This window comes from Aphelocoma coerulescens, chromosome 4 (assembly GCF_041296385.1).
Source record: "Aphelocoma coerulescens isolate FSJ_1873_10779 chromosome 4, UR_Acoe_1.0, whole genome shotgun sequence".
Taxonomy (NCBI): domain Eukaryota; kingdom Metazoa; phylum Chordata; class Aves; order Passeriformes; family Corvidae; genus Aphelocoma; species Aphelocoma coerulescens.
The window spans coordinates 23,469,001-23,489,324 of record NC_091017.1 but is presented as its reverse complement, the minus strand read 5'-3'; the positions used below and the strand labels follow the sequence as shown (position 1 = coordinate 23,489,324).

The 20,324-nt window shown below is 39.2% G+C and overlaps 1 protein-coding gene across 5 annotated transcripts in view; it reads right to left on the bottom strand.

Annotated features, from left to right (window-relative positions):
* The window catches only part of SMARCAD1 (SNF2 related chromatin remodeling ATPase with DExD box 1), a 119,877-nt gene that overhangs the window by 18,349 nt on the left and 81,204 nt on the right, over positions 1-20,324 (bottom strand). For 3 of the 5 annotated variants that reach the window (XM_069013080.1, XM_069013081.1, XM_069013082.1), the window contains exons 3-9: positions 15,963-16,134; positions 12,593-12,770; positions 9,504-9,567; positions 5,751-5,839; positions 3,725-3,814; positions 3,013-3,097; positions 1,169-1,548 (exon numbers count right to left, since the gene is read on the bottom strand). In XM_069013080.1, the coding sequence (XP_068869181.1) occupies positions 1,169-1,548; positions 3,013-3,097; positions 3,725-3,814; positions 5,751-5,839; positions 9,504-9,567; positions 12,593-12,770; positions 15,963-16,134 (1,058 nt within the window). Of the gene's footprint in view, positions 1-1,168; positions 1,549-3,012; positions 3,098-3,724; positions 3,815-5,750; positions 5,840-9,503; positions 9,568-11,998; positions 12,079-12,592; positions 12,771-15,962; positions 16,135-16,294; positions 17,141-20,324 lie in introns of those variants that run through there. The other 2 variants (XM_069013083.1, XM_069013084.1) reach the window with 2 other exon arrangements.

The window sequence follows — 20,324 nt, the reverse complement described above, 5'->3', positions numbered from 1 at the left end:
TGTTCTGTGAGACGCCAAAGGCTTGGGGCAAAACGGATTTCTTTTGCAGCATACCTGTACCTTGTATTTTTTTGAAGTATCGTCCTCTTGTCTCGGCCCCCCCACCCCTTGCAACAAAACAAAGATCATTTTGTTTTCCTTAAAATTCTGTTTAGTATCCCTTACTGTTTTGTGGTAAAATATTTCACACACAGGATAATAAATGTTATTGTTTTACACATATTGAAGAAGTTCTTGCATATGTCAGTGGGAGGGGGGGTTCAGAATGCACACTGATGAAAAAAAACACCAATTACTTTGTAAAAAGGCCTATGCACAGTTACTGCTTTAAAATCCAAAGCACTAATAAATTAAATCAAGACAATCTGCTGTAATGCACTTCAAATTTCTTACCAGCACATTGCTCTTAGCAGGACTGATGTCTTGCAGTTAACTGAAACTGTATGAAATGTGAAGTCTACAAAAAAGCCATGGTAAACATCTGAAAGTAACAATGCAGCGACAGTAAGTAATGTACTTACCAACAGATATCCTTGTCCCTTCTGTGGTGGATTGTGGCTTAGCCTTCTGCTGCTTTACCTTTCATTAACAAAAACACAGCAGCTCACTCCACTAAAAATGGCTGCATTGCTTAGCTAGCAAAACCATGCTAGACACTAAGCTGCAGTAGAATAAAGGCACAAAAGAAGGAAAAAAAAAAAAAGAAAACGACCGTTTCTTGCCTGAAACTGAAAATATCCATGCTGGCTTCTTCAGTCATGGAGCTATCCTGGAAACTGCTGCTGCTACACAAGCGTCTGCAGTAAAGGTCCTGCCACGTTCTTCCCTCCTGCATGTGTTTTCAGCTACAAGAGCTCAGAACAGGCTAGCAAACACCTCCTTCTTAAGTGAAAGCTCCAATTTCTCCTTCTGCTGTGAAATCAACCAACTTTCTATGCTACAGAGTGAGTGACAGTAATGTCAGCCAATCAGCTTGAGTTTTCCAGAAAAATCACCCCTTAATTCATTCAAAATCAGGTCATATGACACTATTTGAAATGCTATTGGCTTAGGAGGAACATAGCATTTTAGCCTAATGAGGATAAGGCCACCCATCTAAGCCTCTCTAGGCTGAAGCCACCTTGACTCTAGGCAGGCTGGGGATAGGAAAGGAAGAATGCAGACCTACCAGAGCCTCCCAGCTGTTAAAGGGCCGGAGTGCTATTATCTTCTGAGCCTTTTTCTGAGAACACTGGGGAATCAGAGTCAGTTCGCTCAGGGAAGCATCCTGCAGGAAGCTGAGGATTTTCGCTTTGTAGCCATCCTCCATCACTTCATCGCCGCTGCTGTAGTCCTCGTCCAGGGAGCTTCCGCCATCTTCGGAAGCGGACTCGTCCTCCATGTGCTCTGTTTCTCTTTTAGTGCTCCAAATGCTCCTTTTGCCTTTGTCCTTTTTCTGAAAGCCGTTCTGCTCTTTCTCAGAAAATTTCTGCTTTGTCTTCTCTTTACTCTCATCACTTTGGCTCTCACTCCAGTCAACAACTTTCCTTTTGGGAGGAAATTCCATGCCTATGCACGCAACATAGAAGGCAACAAGTCAATGCGTATTGGTTAAGGGCTGGTGCAAACACAAGTTGTTCTTCCAAAATAAAACCTAGAGATCTGTAAAACACAGTTCTAGTATTTAATACACAAAAACTCAACAGCAGGTGTTATGAAAAGAAAAGCAAATCTGTATAAAACATGTAAATAGCTCCAACTGTGAGTGTAGGATAAGAAAAGCTAATTTGTATAATGCTCAAATAGCAGAAGGTTTTAAGTATCTTAAAATAGAGATGATGAACATAATGTAATATTTGTGAGCTGCAGAAGCTCTGAGGTAAGAGCAAACTGTTAAGAACTCTGATGTATCCTTAAGATGAGATACTGGTCCCACCGCACTTGACTGCGGAGACATTAATTCTGCTGATTTGAGAAAACAATCCTTTTTTTCACCAAGAAAATGATCTATTTTTTCCTTTTTAATGCATTATAGTACAGTATTAGAGATGGGACAACAAAAACATGCACTTGTTAAAAAAACTCAAAGAATGAGGCATCTCCAACCAAAATAACTGAGCTGTCAGAACAGCTGAGACAAAAGTTATTTAACACAGCACAAGCAAGTCGTTTTCAGAAGTGCCCTGCATGGGTTTTGATTCCCTCACTGGAAGACAGCACTTGCAGTGTAGAAGTTTCTCTTCTGCCCAATCCCAGCTTGCTACTGACTGAATCCAACCCTGACATCTGCCTTCTCAGAAGCAGCAGTAAGGACTCAACTTCCGGTGTACTGATAGCTCTCTCCACTTGTAAAAACTCAATTAAGAACACTGCCCTATCCCAAGAACACTTAAATAGCTGATACAGAAAAGCATGCACATATCTGACAGCTGTGTAACACACTGAAAAGTAATCAATTCATTAAATAGTACTTAAGTTATAACTCACAGATTTACTTGGAATCACTGGGTTTGCTCCCTGCCACATTTGAAGTACTGGTATTTACAGATGGGTTGCATAATTCAAGGACTATTTCTAGTATGTTTCTCTCCTAGAATACATTTTACAAGGACAAAATAGCATATATCACTTTTTACCTATGCAGTTATCTGCCATTACTGGTTTAGAAACCAGTAATTTACAAATTAGTCCAGTTAAAAAACAAGCTTATTTTTAAACAAGCAGGAAGGGAGCAGGTATCAGCTTTGACATTTATCAAAATATATTTTAAGATATACTCATAGGTAATTAAAACTTTTTATGCCTACCTGTATTAGCAGGATAAAGAGATTTATTCCTACTTACAGAGCAAAAGATAAAAATACAGAAAAATTTATTTTCCTTCTTTTATCCTCCCTGTAATACTAATTTCAAGTACAAGTGCAAGTTTCTAGGCATGTTGCTGTCAGGACTGTCATTGCTGGACATTCAAAAGTATTTGTATCACAAGTCTGTTTTGTCTCGGGATAAAATGAATTATAAATCTGTCTTTACCCTCCTCATCGTCTGCAAATATTTTCAGGGCTTCCAGTGCATCATGAAACACCCAGTTATGTTCCTGAAGTACCTCTCTCAGCTCCTAGTGAAAAATAAGACATTTGGCATTGTGGTGAGATAAGCACAAGCTAAATTACTGTGCCTAATAACTCCAGGCAAAGAAAACCCCTGAATTTCAAAATCAGGCAATTCAAAATAAAGAATCAAAAGGAGAAAACCCTTCAGTTAATCTTTACACATTCAGTTTAGGCAGAGCTGCACTCCAGTTTTGAAAAGTGTAAGAACACACATGAACAAGCTTTGCTTCCAACAGTTTAAAGCTCAGTACTTGATGAGCAGTCGCTGAGAATCATCAGATACTAAACTAAAACAAAGTGAATGATACATTTAGCAGTCTGGGGGAGAAGAGTGAGAGAGGGAGGGATCATTTCCCCTTGCATTATTATAAAAAGTCATCAAATTTGACTATGCTAGGCCTGTCATAGGGCCAGAAGTGTAGGAAGAGAAGTTCCGTGTAGTCCTAACCACATCCCACTGCTCTCAGTTCAGGACAAGCTACATTCTAAAAGGAGGAACAGCAAAAACCTTCCTACCCTGGGCTCTTTCCAAAATTGCTGCTGGTAAAAGAAGTGTTTCATATGGACTATCAACAGCTGCAGTTTTCTTAAGAAGTCAAAACCTGATGTGCCATAGGGATACATCAGCTCACCTCCTTATCCAATCCAGGGAATGTACCTTGCAACTTCTTCACAAGCATCTCTTGCCTCTCCCATTGTCTTTTGGGTTCTGAGTCATCCAGCTATGTTAAAGAAAGGTAGGTTTAATATAAAATACAACTACAGAAACAGAAGAAAACCTCATCAATATTGCTTATCCTTTAAAGAGCTACTCTAAATGACAAAAGCACATAAGACAAATTCAAGTTGAAGCAATTCCTCATACATAGTCAATGATCAAAGAAAGACCAAAATTGTCATAAACATTGAAAATGCCTTCCATCACAAAAACTGGAACTCTTTGCTTGATAAGCATACACAGTGCCAAGCTATATACCAAAAGACAGTTAATTTAGAACAGTCTAGTTTATATTGCTTTAAAATCAAAAATTATTAGTAATTCTGGATGATATTTAAGGTAGAAGAAGTCAAGGTTAGGAATCAGATTGGATTACTAAGCATGCAGTGTTTAACCCACCAAAGCCTATGAACATGTCAAATGGTATGCTTATATTAAGATTGATGGGTTAAAAAATCCCCAAATATTATGTCACAGCATCATGGAGTCACATCAAAGACTGGTAAAACTTTTCATCAACAATAGCTTCACTAACAGCTACTATCAGCCTGCAAAATGGAAGTTAACAAGTGCCAAAACTTCCACAGGCCACAAGCGGCTCTGCTTTGTATTCACCACACCAGTGACAGTGTGGTGTGTTTCATCAGAAAATCCAGTTTCTTCCTAGAGCTTTGAATGCAAAGTGGTTACAGAGCTACTTGTCTACAGCAGAGATACCAACAGGCTGGATCAATGTTTACTTTGCTGAAGGAGCACAAACCAGATCACCCAGAGGCACTCTGAGTAACAGAGGACATCATTCCTTTCCTCAGTGAGCCTACAGTGTCACTAAGACAGCAGCTACAGTCCATAGAATAGCTGCCCAAGTATGCTCTGGTCTTAGGAACCAGAGGGAAAAGCAAGACTAAAAAAAAACCCTGCAAGTTCTCACTATAGTTCTCTATAATGAGTTCTAAAAACCCATGTTCCACATTTGTTTTTTCCAATTCTTCCCCTCTTAATTGTAATGAAACTCTCAAGAACAGAAATCAGGTTGATACATGAAACCAGGTCCAGTGGAGCATTGTTTGCTAGGCTGGCTGGTTAAAAATTCACTAAAGTCTCCTTTCATAACCAAACCCAGGGGTTTGGTGAGGAGGAACAAGCCCAACTCAAATCTCTCTTTCAGGAAGAAGGGGACTAAATGAGTAGTAGTCTTTTTGCTTTAATGGAAAACCATGTTTTCTTTATTTGGTTCTGTCTGAGGACAACATTAGCCTAAATTTCAACAGTCACCCTTCATGCAGCCTCCAATACTTATGCAGAATTTCCTTTCTCTGCATAAGTGGTTATCAAGGATGTCTGCTGGGATGCCTGGGAGATGGCCTCATGACAGCACTGTAGGACTGTGCAAATCTGCCAAATACTATCCTGAATAGCCCAGGATCATGACACAGTTCCCATTTATTAGCAGAGGTCAAAGTAGTCAGTCCTTTAAATGTAACCAATTCATTATTTTTAAAGATTTTTTTTAAGTCACAGTTTCAAATATATAAGCAACATTACTTCTATAACAAAGAATAGCAGTAGCAAAAGATGTTAACTTCATGTGCTTGAGGAAATACAAGGAATGACCTGAGGAGGCGAAGTGATCCAAAGCCTGTAATTCCCACTGATGTTCACAAAGACTGAATGGTACTCAGAGCCTCACATACTGCTGCCTGCCTTCAACCACTTCCCCAAAGCAGTGAACTGGCTGGTGTGATACAAATCCACAAGCACTAAAGAACAAAGCATGTAATTCCATTTAAAATACCGACAACAAAAAAAGTACAAAAATCTCATTCAGATGGCAAGGTCTGATTTAACTGGATTTTCTGATAAAACGCACCCCTGTCACTGACCAAGTCAGGTAATTCAGTTTATTTTACAATGCATAAAGAGAAAAACACAGTACTTACATAACTAGCTTTTGACTTTTTTGCAACTTGCTCATTTTTGGTTTTGCAATTTGTGGGAGAATCTCTTAGTTTCCTTTTAGCAGAGGCAGCTTCAAAAAGAAGTGAGATGGAAGAGAAGATTTAGTTCCTTTTGTTAAGTTCACCCCATAACAGCAGGATATTTCAATTACCACAACAATCTAGTAGCTACTCGTTACCTGCACAGTGTTTACCAGTCTCCATAACAGTTTCCTACCACAGACCACAGATACACTGAAACTTGAAACAAAGCAGCTACTTGAACGTACAGGTTTATTTATCTCTAGGTTTTATTTAGCAGTCTGGCAAATAAGCAAGTAATTACCTCACATATAACAACTGAAATAGCATTTTATTTTTCTTTTTTCATAACTAACTGCAACATACTTTTACACACAAGTTGCATTAAGGTGTATCTGTCTCTGCTTTTATTCAGGCTGGTATTTCTCCCAGGCTGAACCCCATCTGTGTGCTGGAATATGTACATCGCTGCCGATCTGGAAATGCTGATGACTGATTTCTGGCTCAGATGCACACTGGAGCAGTTACCAAATGCTTTTCAACAGTAAATCCAGACGTCTGAAAGAAAACTATGCATATTAAGTCTGTGATAACCTTATCACTTACAAATAGTCCACGAGCCGTAACTTTCTATCTTGGGCCCTGGTGATTGTCAGGAGATTATCATCTCAGCATTAAGGCCTGCCCAGCCAGGTGCACTTTCAGACTGCTGCTGTGCATAGCTCATGAAGGCAAGAACATGTTACCAGTATTTCTGCACACCAGCTTGGCTTGAAGCAGCATTACCAGAACAAATTATTGTGACAATTCCTAGTCCATGATCTGAAATAGTACTGGAAGTTAAAGCTTTTCTGGAACAGCAAGTGTCTGCAGAGCTTTGGGGTCTGATACCAGTATCTCCAGCCAACCTCCCCTCCCAGCCTGCCCTGGGAGACCAGTGAATAAGCACACTCACACACACACACACACACACACAAAGCACACCTGCTTTCCAGTCCAGAAGACTGTCTGGATGATCAAAATAGTCTTAGCTCTGGAACATTAAATAGCTGTATTTTTGCACAAAGAGATATTTTGTGTGGAAATACTTCCAAATAAATTTTCTACTATAGCCATTCACTCTGACATGAGAGAAGTGACATATAAATATTGAAAAAAAATTATTAAAACATGCCAAAGGAAATTAAAGTACGAGCAACTCATCCTTAAATTAAGGACCTAGTAAGAGATACTAGAAAACATTGTCAAGATTTTTCCAAAATCTATTGATAAATACATATATATAGGTAAAAATATCATAGAATCATAGAATGGTTTGGGTTGGAAGGGACATTAAAGATCACCTAGTTCCAAAGCCCTGCTGTAATCAGGGACACCTTCCATTAGATCAGGTTGCTCAGAGCCGCATCCAACCTGGCATTGAACACCTCCAGGAATGGGGCATCCACAACTTCTCTGGGCAACCTGTTCAGTGCCTCCCCACCCTCACAGTAAAGAATTTCTTCCTGATCTCTAATCTAAACCTACCCTCTCAATTTGAAGCCATTCCCCCTTTTTCTGTCACTACATGTTCTTGTAAATAGTCCCTCTCCATCTTTCTTGCTCAAAAAGCAGTGAATATCAGACAGATTTACATGAGGCTTCAGCTCAGAAGCACCTCCACTGCTTTCATGGTTTTTCAAGACGTACAGCAAACAACCCCAGAAACAAATCACAAGCAACAGGTATTACTGCAGCTTCTCATCTTTCACTCAGACACGTATTTTCAATGTGTCACACCTAATCTTCATACCTTTAAAAAACTGGCACTGTTTCTTGTTTTAGCGCTACACAACTGTTGAATTCAAGCTATAAATACAAGTTTTTTGTCATTTTGAAAGGACAGAAAAATTCAAGGATATCATGGTCACACTATCTTGCCTATCTAAGCCCTATCTTGCCTTGACCTCTCACAGTCAACATTTCACAACATGTAAAGCATATCTCAAATTGACACACATAAAGCAGATGTTCAGTAGTGTCTCCATTTTTAAAAAATGTGTCCAAAATGAGGTGATTTATACCACCACTGTCAAGCATGCTTACTCCTAACTAAATATTTTATACAACAACTGTGATTAGTGAGAATTTTGCTGCCAAGAAGATTCTTCTGTGGGCTCATACTGAAAGGATGTGCAACAACATTCTTAGATCAACACAAAAATGGCCAAAAGGCAGGACCTACATACCAGAAATCAAAGTGATTTAGTTCAAACACTGTGAACGGCAACAAAGTTTAAGGATATATAGGAGCTTAATTTGGTTTAATATTAATTGAAACCCTTGAAAAATAATCAGTCTTCCAGGAACAGCAGCACGCAGTGTATTTCTCAAAACATGCCAGCCTTGTTTTCTATTGCCAGCATACAAGAATTTCCATCTATAGAATCTGACCATGCACACAGTGATAAACTCAAAAATGGTTTGGTTGGTCAAAAAAACCCCATCAAACAACACAAAACACAATAGCATCCCTTTATTCAAATTAGCCTGAATGTTCTTAAAGCTTCTTAGAAATTGTTAAAAATCTTTGCACTTTTTATAAAAAATAAGAAAATTAAAATATGGTAAGTACAACAGGGGGAATTAAATAAGCAAAAAGTTTTGTACTTTAAACATAGGAGTAAAACAGTTCTCCCTCAGCATATGCTTCCACAACATATTGGAACATATACTTCCTCCTAGACATACTGCTTCCAAATCCATAGGATACTGCATGAAAAGATGCATGAACCACTCAGAACTAAATGAAGAGTGATCATAAATAGCTTTTTCCATAATTTCATTAAGATCTCTCAAGAAAACCATGACTGAACAATAAAAACAACCGAACTATAAACAGATGGTTGATCTGCTTTCTATAATACCAACATTCCACTCTTCCCTGACCAACTCCAACAAATCAAAAATATATTAATATTAGACAAGACTTAACCCCAGACTTGAGTGATGTCAAGAAACAAACCCAAAGCCCAAGAATTATGACCCTTTTACATGTCTCACGCTTACAACACACTCCCATAAAATGTGCTGGGTTTTTTGTTTTGCTTTGTTCTGGTAACAGTATGAGACTGCATAAATTGAGGTACAGAACTGACACCCCTAAATAGGCCCTGAGGGTTCAAAAGCATGGTTTGGGTGATGCTTTGCTAGAGAACCAGGGGGATCTGTCTACTGTTTAACAGTTCTTGCTCAGAATTACAAGCAAGTCTTGAAAACAACCTGAACAAAAACCTGTGATGGGCCTTGATACAAACAATAGCTACTTAGTAAGGGCTACATACTCCAGTATATTTTTTCCATACTACCAGACTGCTCACCTAGAACACTTACTATTACTACTGCTAACCCATTACTGTCTGCCTCAAGTTCTGGGCAAAAAAGCAACCAGCAAGAACAGGAATCACTTAAGAACCCACGTGCAAAGAAATCCTGAGAACAAATTCCCCTTTTTTGTTTTATTTATGGATTTTGGTCCACATTCTCTTTTCGTCTTTCTCCCTGCAAAGCCGGTAAATTCAGTTTTGTGTTACTACAACAAACAAACAATACTGTAATGTTTAGCACAAGCTTTACCACTTTTTAAGTACCTCCCAACCAATTTCACTGAGTTAGCTACAGCATCTAAAGTTTGGGTTTTGCTTTTGTTTGGTGGGGGTTTTTTGTTAAACATACCTTTGTCATTGAGCTTCAAACCGGCAGCTACTGCTTCATCCATTGTGCACGCTGATTCTATCAGCTGCAAAACAAAAAAAGGCAACTGCTAAGTGGAGAAATGTAATCCAGTTGAACAGAAGACATGCTGGATCAGTGGTGACTGAAAAACATTAAAAAAAAACCCAAATATACATGTATTATAAAATCCAAGAGCAAAATCAAGAGGTACCAAATTAGCAGGACTGATCACACAAGCTGTATTTGGAAACACTTTAAAACACATGCTGGAAACATTTTTTAATATAATGTCATTTATCATCGCTTTCTTCCCTACTTCACAAACATAACCGCCAAATTTACTTAAAAGCTTTTTTCAAAGTCTATTCAATATTAATATCACAAAACAGGATGATAAACTCCCCTAATTCATTAACTCATAAAGTGTCTGTATACTGTTAAGTTGCACTGGTCCATTTCTTTTAAGTACATGCATGAAACTTACAATGTGCCTCAAGGTTTGTCCATACGTCCTGGAATTCCTAGATTCTTTCTCCATCTACACATAATCTCAACACAGATCTGTTTCACAAACTGCATGCTGAGACTTTCAGAAGACTTTCTGCAAGTGAGGTAACTGCAACAAATGCAAATGGTCTAAACCTTATAAGTATGAAAAAAAGCCCACAAAAAAATGAAGTTATGAGGAATCCTGATTCCCAAGTATCAGTCCACGTTTAGAAAAAGCATCTTAAAATTTTGCTCTAATGGCACAATTTCCTTTTCAAAAGGCTCATGATTTTTCCTTAATAGCCTTCATCAGTTGTGTCAGGTTCGTCTGGACAGCCTGTTCCAGATCCTTCATGAAGGAACAATAGATTTGCCTGATATTCCTTGGTCCTCCTTCAAAAATGTTGCAGCCATGTAACTGCAGAAAAAAAACTGCACAGCCTCCATTTCCTACAAAGTTCTGCTGATAGAGGAGCTGTCTTGCATTCTGCTGAAAACAAACACCATCAGCACCACATGCTGCTCAGGGGATAAGTCACAAAACAGCAGTCAGACACACCACATTGCACTTCTAGCAAGTTACTAAGCTCCAGTGAACTTTTATCAGTCTTTGAATCAAATAAATTCTAGGCAGCCAAAAACTGAAAAAAAAAAAAAACACCAACATTCTGGATATATACAATATAAATGTTAATTACAATGTTCAGAAGAAAAATTCAAAAATTGCTATTTGCAACCCTTTTGTTCTTCCCAAAATAAATGGAGCCTAAGCATAAAGCTTGATCCACTGGGAAACAAAACACCCAGCAAGAACACCAGTAAAACGTCTGAATTTCTTCAACGCCACTTCAACAACGAGGAAACTTTACAGGTGAGTTTAAACACATTTTGCTTTATAAATTAAAGCTAGTGAAAACCTAATTATGTACTAACATTGAAAAGTAACCTTGCTAAAAATATCTTGCACTGTACTAAAGATATTTTACTGTAATAAGCTACCATATCTCACTGTACACTGAACAATGGCCAAGAGTTATTTCACGTTGACATGTCAGCATAATCAGAGTACATCATAGGAAGTTCAAACCTATTCTTTGCCTCACTGGAAGGTCTAAAGCATTTGTGTGTCAAATGTCATAAACGCAAGGATGAAGAGTTTCATCTACTGGAGAAGATGGCAGTGATTTTACTCATTCTGCATTTAATCAGTTAGCTCATTCCAACAACAGCAGTTACCAACAGTTAACTGAGACAGCCATAATTAAGCTTAAATGTCACAACAAAGAAATGCTTGAAATATTTTCTATACACTGGACCTCTCTGTTGTTGAACTTACCTAAAGGTGTTTATTTAAAGTGGGTGTGTCTCTATACTCATTTTTATAGATACCCAAGTTCCCATGTATCTGGAAATGTTACACAACTGCACTACACCTAAAATGTTACTGTTACCCTTTTCCTATTAACAAAATAACAATTAAGAGCTGCACTGTATTTGCATGGCCAGGTTTGATAGTGGCAGGGGCCACACAGGTGGCTTCTGTGAGAAGCCACCAGAAGCTTCCCTCACATCCAAGAGAGCCAATGCCAGTCAGCTCCAAGACAGTCTTGCTGCTGGCCGAGGCTAAGTGCATCAGTGACAGTGGTAGCACCAGTAGGTAACAGTTAAGAAGGCTGAGGGGTAGGGAAATGGGGAGGAACAACACACCTGCAGCAGGAGAGAGGGAGAATCCATGAGAGCAAAACAGCCCTGCAGACACCAAGGTCAGTGAAGGAGGGGGAGGAGGTGCTCCAGGCACCAGATTCCCCTGCAGCCCATGGTGAAGCCCATGGTGAGGCAGCTGTGCCCCTGCAGCCCATGGAGGTCCAAGGTGGAGCAGAGATGCACCTGCAGCCCGTGGAAGACAGCACAGCAGAGCAGGTGCATGTCCAAAGGAAGCTGTCACCACATGGGAAGCCCCTGATGCAAGCAGGCTCCTGGTAGCACCCACAGAGAGAAGGGCTGACCTTGGGGCAGGTTTGCTTGTGACCCTGTGGAACGGACCCACAATGGAGCAGCTTGTTCCTGAGGGACTGCATGCCATGGAAAGGCATCTTACTCTGGAGAAAGGGAAGGGTGTGAGGAGTCCTCCCCCTGAGGAGGGCTGATGAACTGACTGCAGTTCCCATATCCCATTCCCCTGCACCACTGCTGTGAGGGAAAGGAGGTAGAGAAAATCAAAAATATAGTTAAGCCCCAAAATAAGGGAGGGGTGGGGGAAAGGTGTTTTAAGATTTGGGTTTATTTCTCGTTACCCTACTCTGATCTGATTTGTAATAAATGACATTTTTTCCACAAGCTGAGTCTGTGTTGCCCATGACAGTAACTGGTGAGCGACCTCTCCCTGTCTTTATCATGACCCATGAGTCCTTCATTCTATTCTCTTCCCTGTCCAGCTGAGAAGCAGAGTGACAGAGCAACTTTAGTGGGCACCTAGCATCCAGACAGTATTAACCCACCATAAGACTGTACCCTGTAATGAAGCCAGAGGCTTAGAAACACTGCCTATAAAATCCCATAAAATAATAATCAAAATAAATCAAAGAGCTGAGCATTATTACTTTTAATAATTCTTGGTCACTTCTTTGGGGAAAAAGTTCCTTCATTGTTTGCAGCTTTGAGTCTCTGCTATCTTCCTCTACATCCTCCTTCACAGCTGGCTGCTGATTCCCACCATTTACAAGTGCCAGCTGGGGCAGTTCTTCTTCAGGCTGGTCATCATCATCAGACTGTTCAGAGCTACAATGTATGGGGGAAGAAAAAAAGAATTAAAATTTATTTTTGATTATGAATGTTTTACTCTACCAGAGCATTGCTGTAAACTAAACCCAACAGGATTGCATAAAATGCATTTAGATGCATTCAGTAACACTGAACCAACTTGTATCCAAGGGATACCTCTATTCAGGACAAAGTCAGGCATGTATTATAAGTACAGTCTCCTCTTTGCACTATACAATTTCAACTTGGTGAAGGGAAGAAAAAAAGAAGAATGGAACAGGGAAATACCACAACTTACCCTCATATTGTTCTATAAAAGGTTACTTGATAATTTAGCAACAACCACCTTAATACAGTTCATCATTTCAGCTACCTGAATTACATCAGACTACCCCAAGTTTATCTCAAACCACCTTGCTAGTGTTTATTTGCCCAACAGAGACACAGATGTGGATTAGGTTCTTTGTAAACACTCTCCAGGTACAGTATCAACTCTCTGTTCTAGTTCTCAGCTCACTGAGAAAGAAAATTCAAAGTTCCTTGGGCAGCGTCTTAAATGCATGAATATGGGAAGAGCCTTTCTGAAAAAAGAGAATGCTCTGAATTTACTGAAATATTGATTACTAGCACTAATCTGCAGGAAAAGCAAGCCCTACGTATCTTTCAGGATACTGAGTTGCACAGATGAGACTGAACCAAAGCACAGGTCTCCCATTCTCCTTCCTTCCATAGACTTGTAAAAATCTCATTTTCTGAATGAAAATTAATTGAACTGTATGGAGTTTGCCCTTTTATAGGGATTTCACCATCAGAAAGGCTTGCCTGCAGGTCTTTCTACATACATATATGTAAAAGACTAAAAGTAAACCTGGTTTTCCTCACTATATCTTCCTTTAGCAGCTGCAACAGGCAGACTGCAAAAGAATTCTGGAAAAAAATAGTTACATCCCACTTACATAAAAGATACAGATGACTGCTTATCATAGAATCCTTTCCTCCCTTTCCAAAAGGCACACAAAGCAACATGGACTCCCTGGTTGTTCCTCTTAGGAGTAGGGAAATAACAAGAGATAACCCAAATTCTTCTTCAGTCCACCAAAGCACTGAGTTTTAAGCCTCAAAACATGAATCCTACTTCCACTTTTAAAAAAGTTTTAATGAAACATCATATTAAAATTCTATTGGCATATTTCTGATCTTTTTGCCTTGATAAGGAAGAAGGTTTCTTTTACAACGTGCATGTGAAAAAGAAAACCAATCCAAATGAAAGTGGTAACACTGCAATTATCCTATCCTTTCCTATCAGGGAATAACATCTAGACACTTGTCAACAAAGCCAGAGTTGCATACATCATAAATCTTGTCCTCTGTGTATAATCATATTCTTATCAAGCATAAAGAAACACTCATTTAACTGCTAAGCAACTCTGACCCACAAAACCTTGTGTTAGATTCTGCTTTTTCTCTGATAGACTGCAGACAGTGACTCTCTGGTAGCAAAACTTGTGGCACACCTTCTTTTAGGAAAGATGTGTTTTCTACCCTAAACTTTCTGCTTTCTGTTCTGTACCTTGTTCAGAATGAGGGAAGCTGGGATACTCTGCAAAAGGGAAATAAAAACAAAAAAAAAAAAAAACACAAAACCCCCAAACTAGGTAACACATGCACTAAAATGCACAATGCAGACACTGAATTGACTGATTCTACGCAAAGCCAGAATTCAGCACAAAACAGAGCTCCTAAGCCCAGACAGAACCCAGCTAACTCCTGCCACACTCTCAATTTGTGTGTTAGCTCAACCAGAACAGCCACTTGTGAGACAGCTCAGTGGGTTCTGCACACATCAAGCAGCACCTGAGCCAGCACACTGGGCCAAACTGTCAGGCACTGAGGCACCTGGTGGCTCCACAGGAATACTGAAGAGTACAAGAGGATGTAGCCTCATGCTCATCAATCCCACTAGGAGTCACCCTGCTGTCCATGCCTCACTCCCAGTAATCACAACTCAGTATAGGAATAGCAAGCACTGGCTCTGCAAGTTGCATCCTGTGTGGCTTATCAGCATCAGCTCTGCATGGTACAAAACCACTTGAACTGCTTCCAGGTGGGATTCAGCCCAGAAGCAGAGTAACTACATTTACACAGCACTACACACAAGCCAATTTGATACATACAACCAGCTGGCCATCTCTGTCTCCTTACACAATCTACAACTTAAATCACAGGCAGAAACAGGAGCTCACTCATAACTGCTAATTTTTTTTCTCTGTTTCAAGTAGGTGCCTTAAGTTGAAATTTTGATGGAGAAGTACTGAAAAAAAAAGAAACCACATCAGAATTTCAGGTAATAGCAGCAGGAAAATGCATTATTTCACTTCTGCTGTAAACTGCCAGTAACTCCATGCTCCGTGTAGGACTGAAAACCTGACAAGAGACTACACCTGTTAAGGCTGCAATTCCCACAAAAGTTTTTGGCAGATTAATTCAACCAGACTATCAAAAAAACAGGTTAAGCCATCTTGTTTTGCTTAGCACAAGAACATCTAAAGGGCACAATTACCACACAGACATATAACTAGCAGGAGCTCCTTTAAACCATTTCAAATGGCTGCAGATGTCTATCTACATCTTGTCTCACCAGTTCTCTCAACACTGCTTTTTTAGCACACACGCAAAGTGACTCCTGCACAGTAACTCTTCCCTCCCAGCACATTCAAAAATATAAATTTCCAAACCACTTAGGAAAGAAATAGTTTTCATCATGCATAGGAAACATACCGTGCAACTCATACTTAAGTTTACCTCAGGAACTCAAACTACACACTGAAGCTCTACTTGCTTCCCTGTCAAATATAGTTTCATATACAAAAAAAAAAAAAAAATCAACTCCAACAGTTCAAAATTAGTAAAGCAAGTGTTTTATAGTAAAGTTTTCAAGTTGCACTAAAAGGATTTCAGAAGGACAAAGGCACAAATGTATAAATGAACAAAAACATCACACGTTTCAACATGACAGAACTCCTCCCTCTGAAAAAATGATTTAGCTGGATACTTCTTCCCTGAAAATCCAGTAAAGTTTAGCTAGGGGCAGCTGAATCCCAAAGAAGTAAACCAGAATCCAACCTAGGCTCTGATTTTTAGCTCAGTATTTCAACTTAGAACACCCCGTGGGGGTGCAGAGACACTACAGAAAGCTGGCCCAAAGCATACATTACGGCCGCCTCTGCCCTCGGAGCCTGGGCTTCTTCATCAGCAGTGACGTTTCTTGGCTCTTCATCCTCACTGTCAGAGACGTCGTGGAACTGCAGCCCTCGCTGGCGCTTGAAATAGGACTCTTTCATTGTCCTCTGAGCTTCAGGAGTTTCTGGCACAGTGGAATACTCTGTGCAAGCCATAGGAGAAAAAAGAAAAAATATTTATTTGTACTTAGAGCATCAAGTAGCTGTGATTTCTTTCAGAGACACAATAGCCACTTAAAGAGAACTCACATTCTTATGCATGGAAAATTCCTGTAAGCTGCATTCCTTAAAGTGGGTACTTACCTGACAAAGGATCTTCAGCCCTCTTACATCAAACAGACAATTTTTTCTACAAAGTTTAAGAGAACACATATTTTAAGTTAAGAACTACTTATAAATAAATACATAAATAAAGATTTTTTTTAATATAAACTAATAATGAGCAAATTCCTCTGAACTACTTCCAGGCTGATCAGAACATGGATAGAAACATTGGCATATGACTGAAGAGAGAAAGATTGATGCACAGAGCAGAGAACATGACAGCTGCAGAGAGCATTTTCGGTATGAAAGAAATCTTGTGGAAAATAAATTTAAAATAACTCACTCTGGCACCACTGAATGAATGGAAAAAAAAGATAAATCCTAGAAATACAAGCAATTTGCTGACAAAGGAAACTGTGCAGGCTTTGAAAGGAAAAGGCACCCAATAAACTAAAAAAATATAGTACCAGATGTTACAGAGTACGCTACAGAAAAAGAAGACGACTTTAAAAGGGGGCTTAAAAGTGATTAAAAGGGATGAAGGTGAATGTAACTCAGTGTCTATGAGGAAACATTAATAGGGTTCAATGACAGTTCACAAAAGCAATCATTGAAGACGTAAAACTTCAGGCTGCTAAAGAAACTTCCCTGTCCAACCATCCAGGAGCCACTCTGGCAGCACCTGAGCCGGCACCAAGACCCCTTTGCAGCTACACATTCCCAGCTACACATACACAGAGTCACACCAGGTTTCCCAGAGCAGTCTCAGACGTCCAGATCCCCAATATCCTTTAATCATGGTGCAGTAACAGAATCACAGCTCGAGCTGGTGCCTCTGAGGAGCGACCCCAAACAAAAAATCCTGGGCTTTTACACCCTCCCAGTCTAAGTGGCAGACTTGCGGGCAAGTCTGGAGTCATCAGCTCCTGAGTGTCCGGAGCCCTGGCTGGGCCACAGGTACCCGGGCTCTTGGTTGTGCAATGGGTCCACAGCTCCTGGCCACTTGCCTGGGGCTCTCCCCACCCACAGCTCAACCTGCAGCCACACACTGAGCTACCTGCACTGAATGGATTCCTCAACAAGGTGACCTTAGCCACACACAGGAAAAATCCAGGATAAGGGGCAGGAAAGTCAGCTACAAACTTCTCGGAAAGTCGTGTTTTAGTGATACTACTGTCAGTGTAAGTCTTCAAATAAAAAGATCTTAAATCCTCATAATGCAAAGAAAGCATCAGTGGCATCCTCTTCTAACACATCCATTCTTTCTTGGGTGCCTGTAAACCAAACACCAGTGGTGCTCCTAACTCTAGGACCACAATTTTGGCTGGGAGTAAAGATAGTTTCTTCTGCCTCCATTCACTAATGCAGAAACTTGCTGAGTCAAATTACTACAGAGTGTGACATCAGCTTTCAAAGCTAATTTGCCAGCAGACACTAGACACAGATGAATAAATTCATCTGATAGTCAAATGCAGAAAGGAGCTATATAGTGTTTGAGTCTTTCATCTGTGATAAAAGACCTAATTTTAGTTATCATAAAAATCTAAACCTTTTCTATCACTTTTAAATCACAATAGAGGATTATGGTAACGATTTTTAGAAGAGGCAAAAGTCTCACTTTGCACATTAATCTTGTTATTTTGAAAAGCCCATTCACATGTAAATCTAGGAAAGCCTAAAAATTATTAGTTCTGAAGCTGTAGTACACCGTTGCAAGACAGACCTCCCTGCATCCAAGACCAACACATTGGCAATGGAAGCTTCCTCAGCAGTACCCTCTTCTACCTATTTTAGGAAGGAGATGTGTTGTCCTCGATGCAGTTGCTTCATGTGAAAACCAAATAAGTTTTTAGATGAATACAGGAGAGGAGCAAAAGTGACCTTTGGGAACATGATGATGTTGGGTTATCAGGGCAAGTGCTATCACAAAAGGATAGAAACATGAAATGCATTAAAAAAATGTGATTGAATATCAAAACAGGTCTCTAAGAAACATGAGCATTTCACTTTTATTCTGAATTAACAAAACCAATCAAGGCAGTTTTCATGGATCCTTACCTTGTAGGTTAGACTAAATTCTAAAGCAGCATCAGACAGAAATGACAGATATTCATAACAACTTTGCTAAGAGACATCCTTACTGAATTTTAAAACAAAACACAAGGCAATTTTACAAAAATAGGATGGTCTTCAAAGTAATTTTATTCTTTATGGTATAAACCTTGTCTAAGGTTTACATTTAAATAAAAAGTATTTACTGTTTCACTTAGTGATTTCTCATTTTAGTTTTACTTTATTTAGCAATTATTGTCCAGTCTTCATGACAGCTCCTAACTCCCATATCTGTAAAATACCAAGTTACCTGGGAAAAAAAAAAAAAAGCATTCTCCCTCTGAAAAAAAAAGCCCAGTCTTCTCCTCTTCCTCCACCTACTTCACGGAACAGAGTTCCTTACTAAGTGGGGGAAGCAGAAGCCACACATGTAAAAAGGAGTCTTCATATTTAGAGCAAACTGTAACCTTGTAGAGTAGTAACAGATTAAAGTTACTGCCACAACATGTAACTGTTGGAGGCAGAATTTTCTGATTACAGGCAATTAAAAAGAGCTATTATGGAATATCTGCAATCATAAGACCAGTATTTGACTCTAAGGCCAGAAATAGGAACACTCGTAAGTATCCCTACATGCACACATTAGCATCAAAAGCAAAACTCAACAACCAATTTTTGCTATTGTAAAAAGAGAATACACAGCCCTTTAATTCTAAACATAACTGCCTACACAAATCATACATCACACTCTGAGAAAGCCAGCTTCTTCTCTCCCAAGTGAAAACACAGGTAAAACCAAAGCAAAAACTGAGGCAATACTTAGAGGCTTACCACATTTACTAACATTGTCCAACAAGCATTGTCAAACACAAGTAACTTCCACCTAGTTTAGGAAAGCAGTATCAAGCACATGCTACTGAAATCCACAAGCTAGTAAGTATTCCATTTTCAAAGGAAAGTCTTTTCCGTTGACTAAAATAATCCTAAATACCAGTATTACTCTAAGGTACTTCTTAAAGAGGCCCTTTTAAAATGATGATTACTTCAACATATCTTCCCACGAACCCTTAGAAAACTGCATTAGGTACTACAGTCAACACTTTTTTCCAGAAATACTCTAAGCAGAATTACACTCTATGAACTGAGACATAAGCAAAACACAGGACTTCCTCAGATCCTAGAGAAAATGACAACAGACAGAAAAAAAAAGAGCAGTCCCAGCGCAAGTGAACTCTTAGCATTATAATCTCAACGTGCAGTCATTTGGGATACGTGTTCAAACAATACAGAGAGGGTAACAACAAAATCAACCATCAACAACAGGGTTATATATTGTAGTTTAATTTCATCTACAACTTTCACTTCAATCCACTGTTGAAGCTTTGTAAGCATGCTTTTTGAGATTTGAATACCAATCTCACTTTTAAATGTATGTTGGTAATTATTCCAATTTGTGCAGTTCTGGTATGGTTCTGCTCCATTTCTACAACTATGTAGAATAATCTCATTATCTTAGCACACACAGCTATTTACATAATTAAAAGCATCTAAATGAAAATTAAGCAGATGTTTCACTGCTTCCTTAACAGACTAAGAGAAACTATTCAGTAAATAATATTCATTTGTATGGAAAATTGTAGTAAGCCACTCCAGTGTATTTTTCCAACTTTTAGAGATATTTTCAGATATAATTTGGTAACTGTCCCCAGAGTTGGTTTCTATCCCCCAGTTAAATGCTGTTAAGAATTATTCCCTACAACCTGGCTGCAAAATCACTGCAGGCCTGTGTAATTTTGAATACAGACAAGTGTACAACGATGACCAATTCTTGTGGGCATCACACCACAAATTGCTTATTAAAGCATAAGGGATGCATGTTCAACACAAAGCAACAAGAACCATGACCTACAGACATAACTGGGGTACAGAACAATCTACTAATATTAGTTTGTTCTGGGAAAACAAAACTAAAAGAAAAATAGCTAAAAAGATAATGGTGGTTCATGACACAACAGAC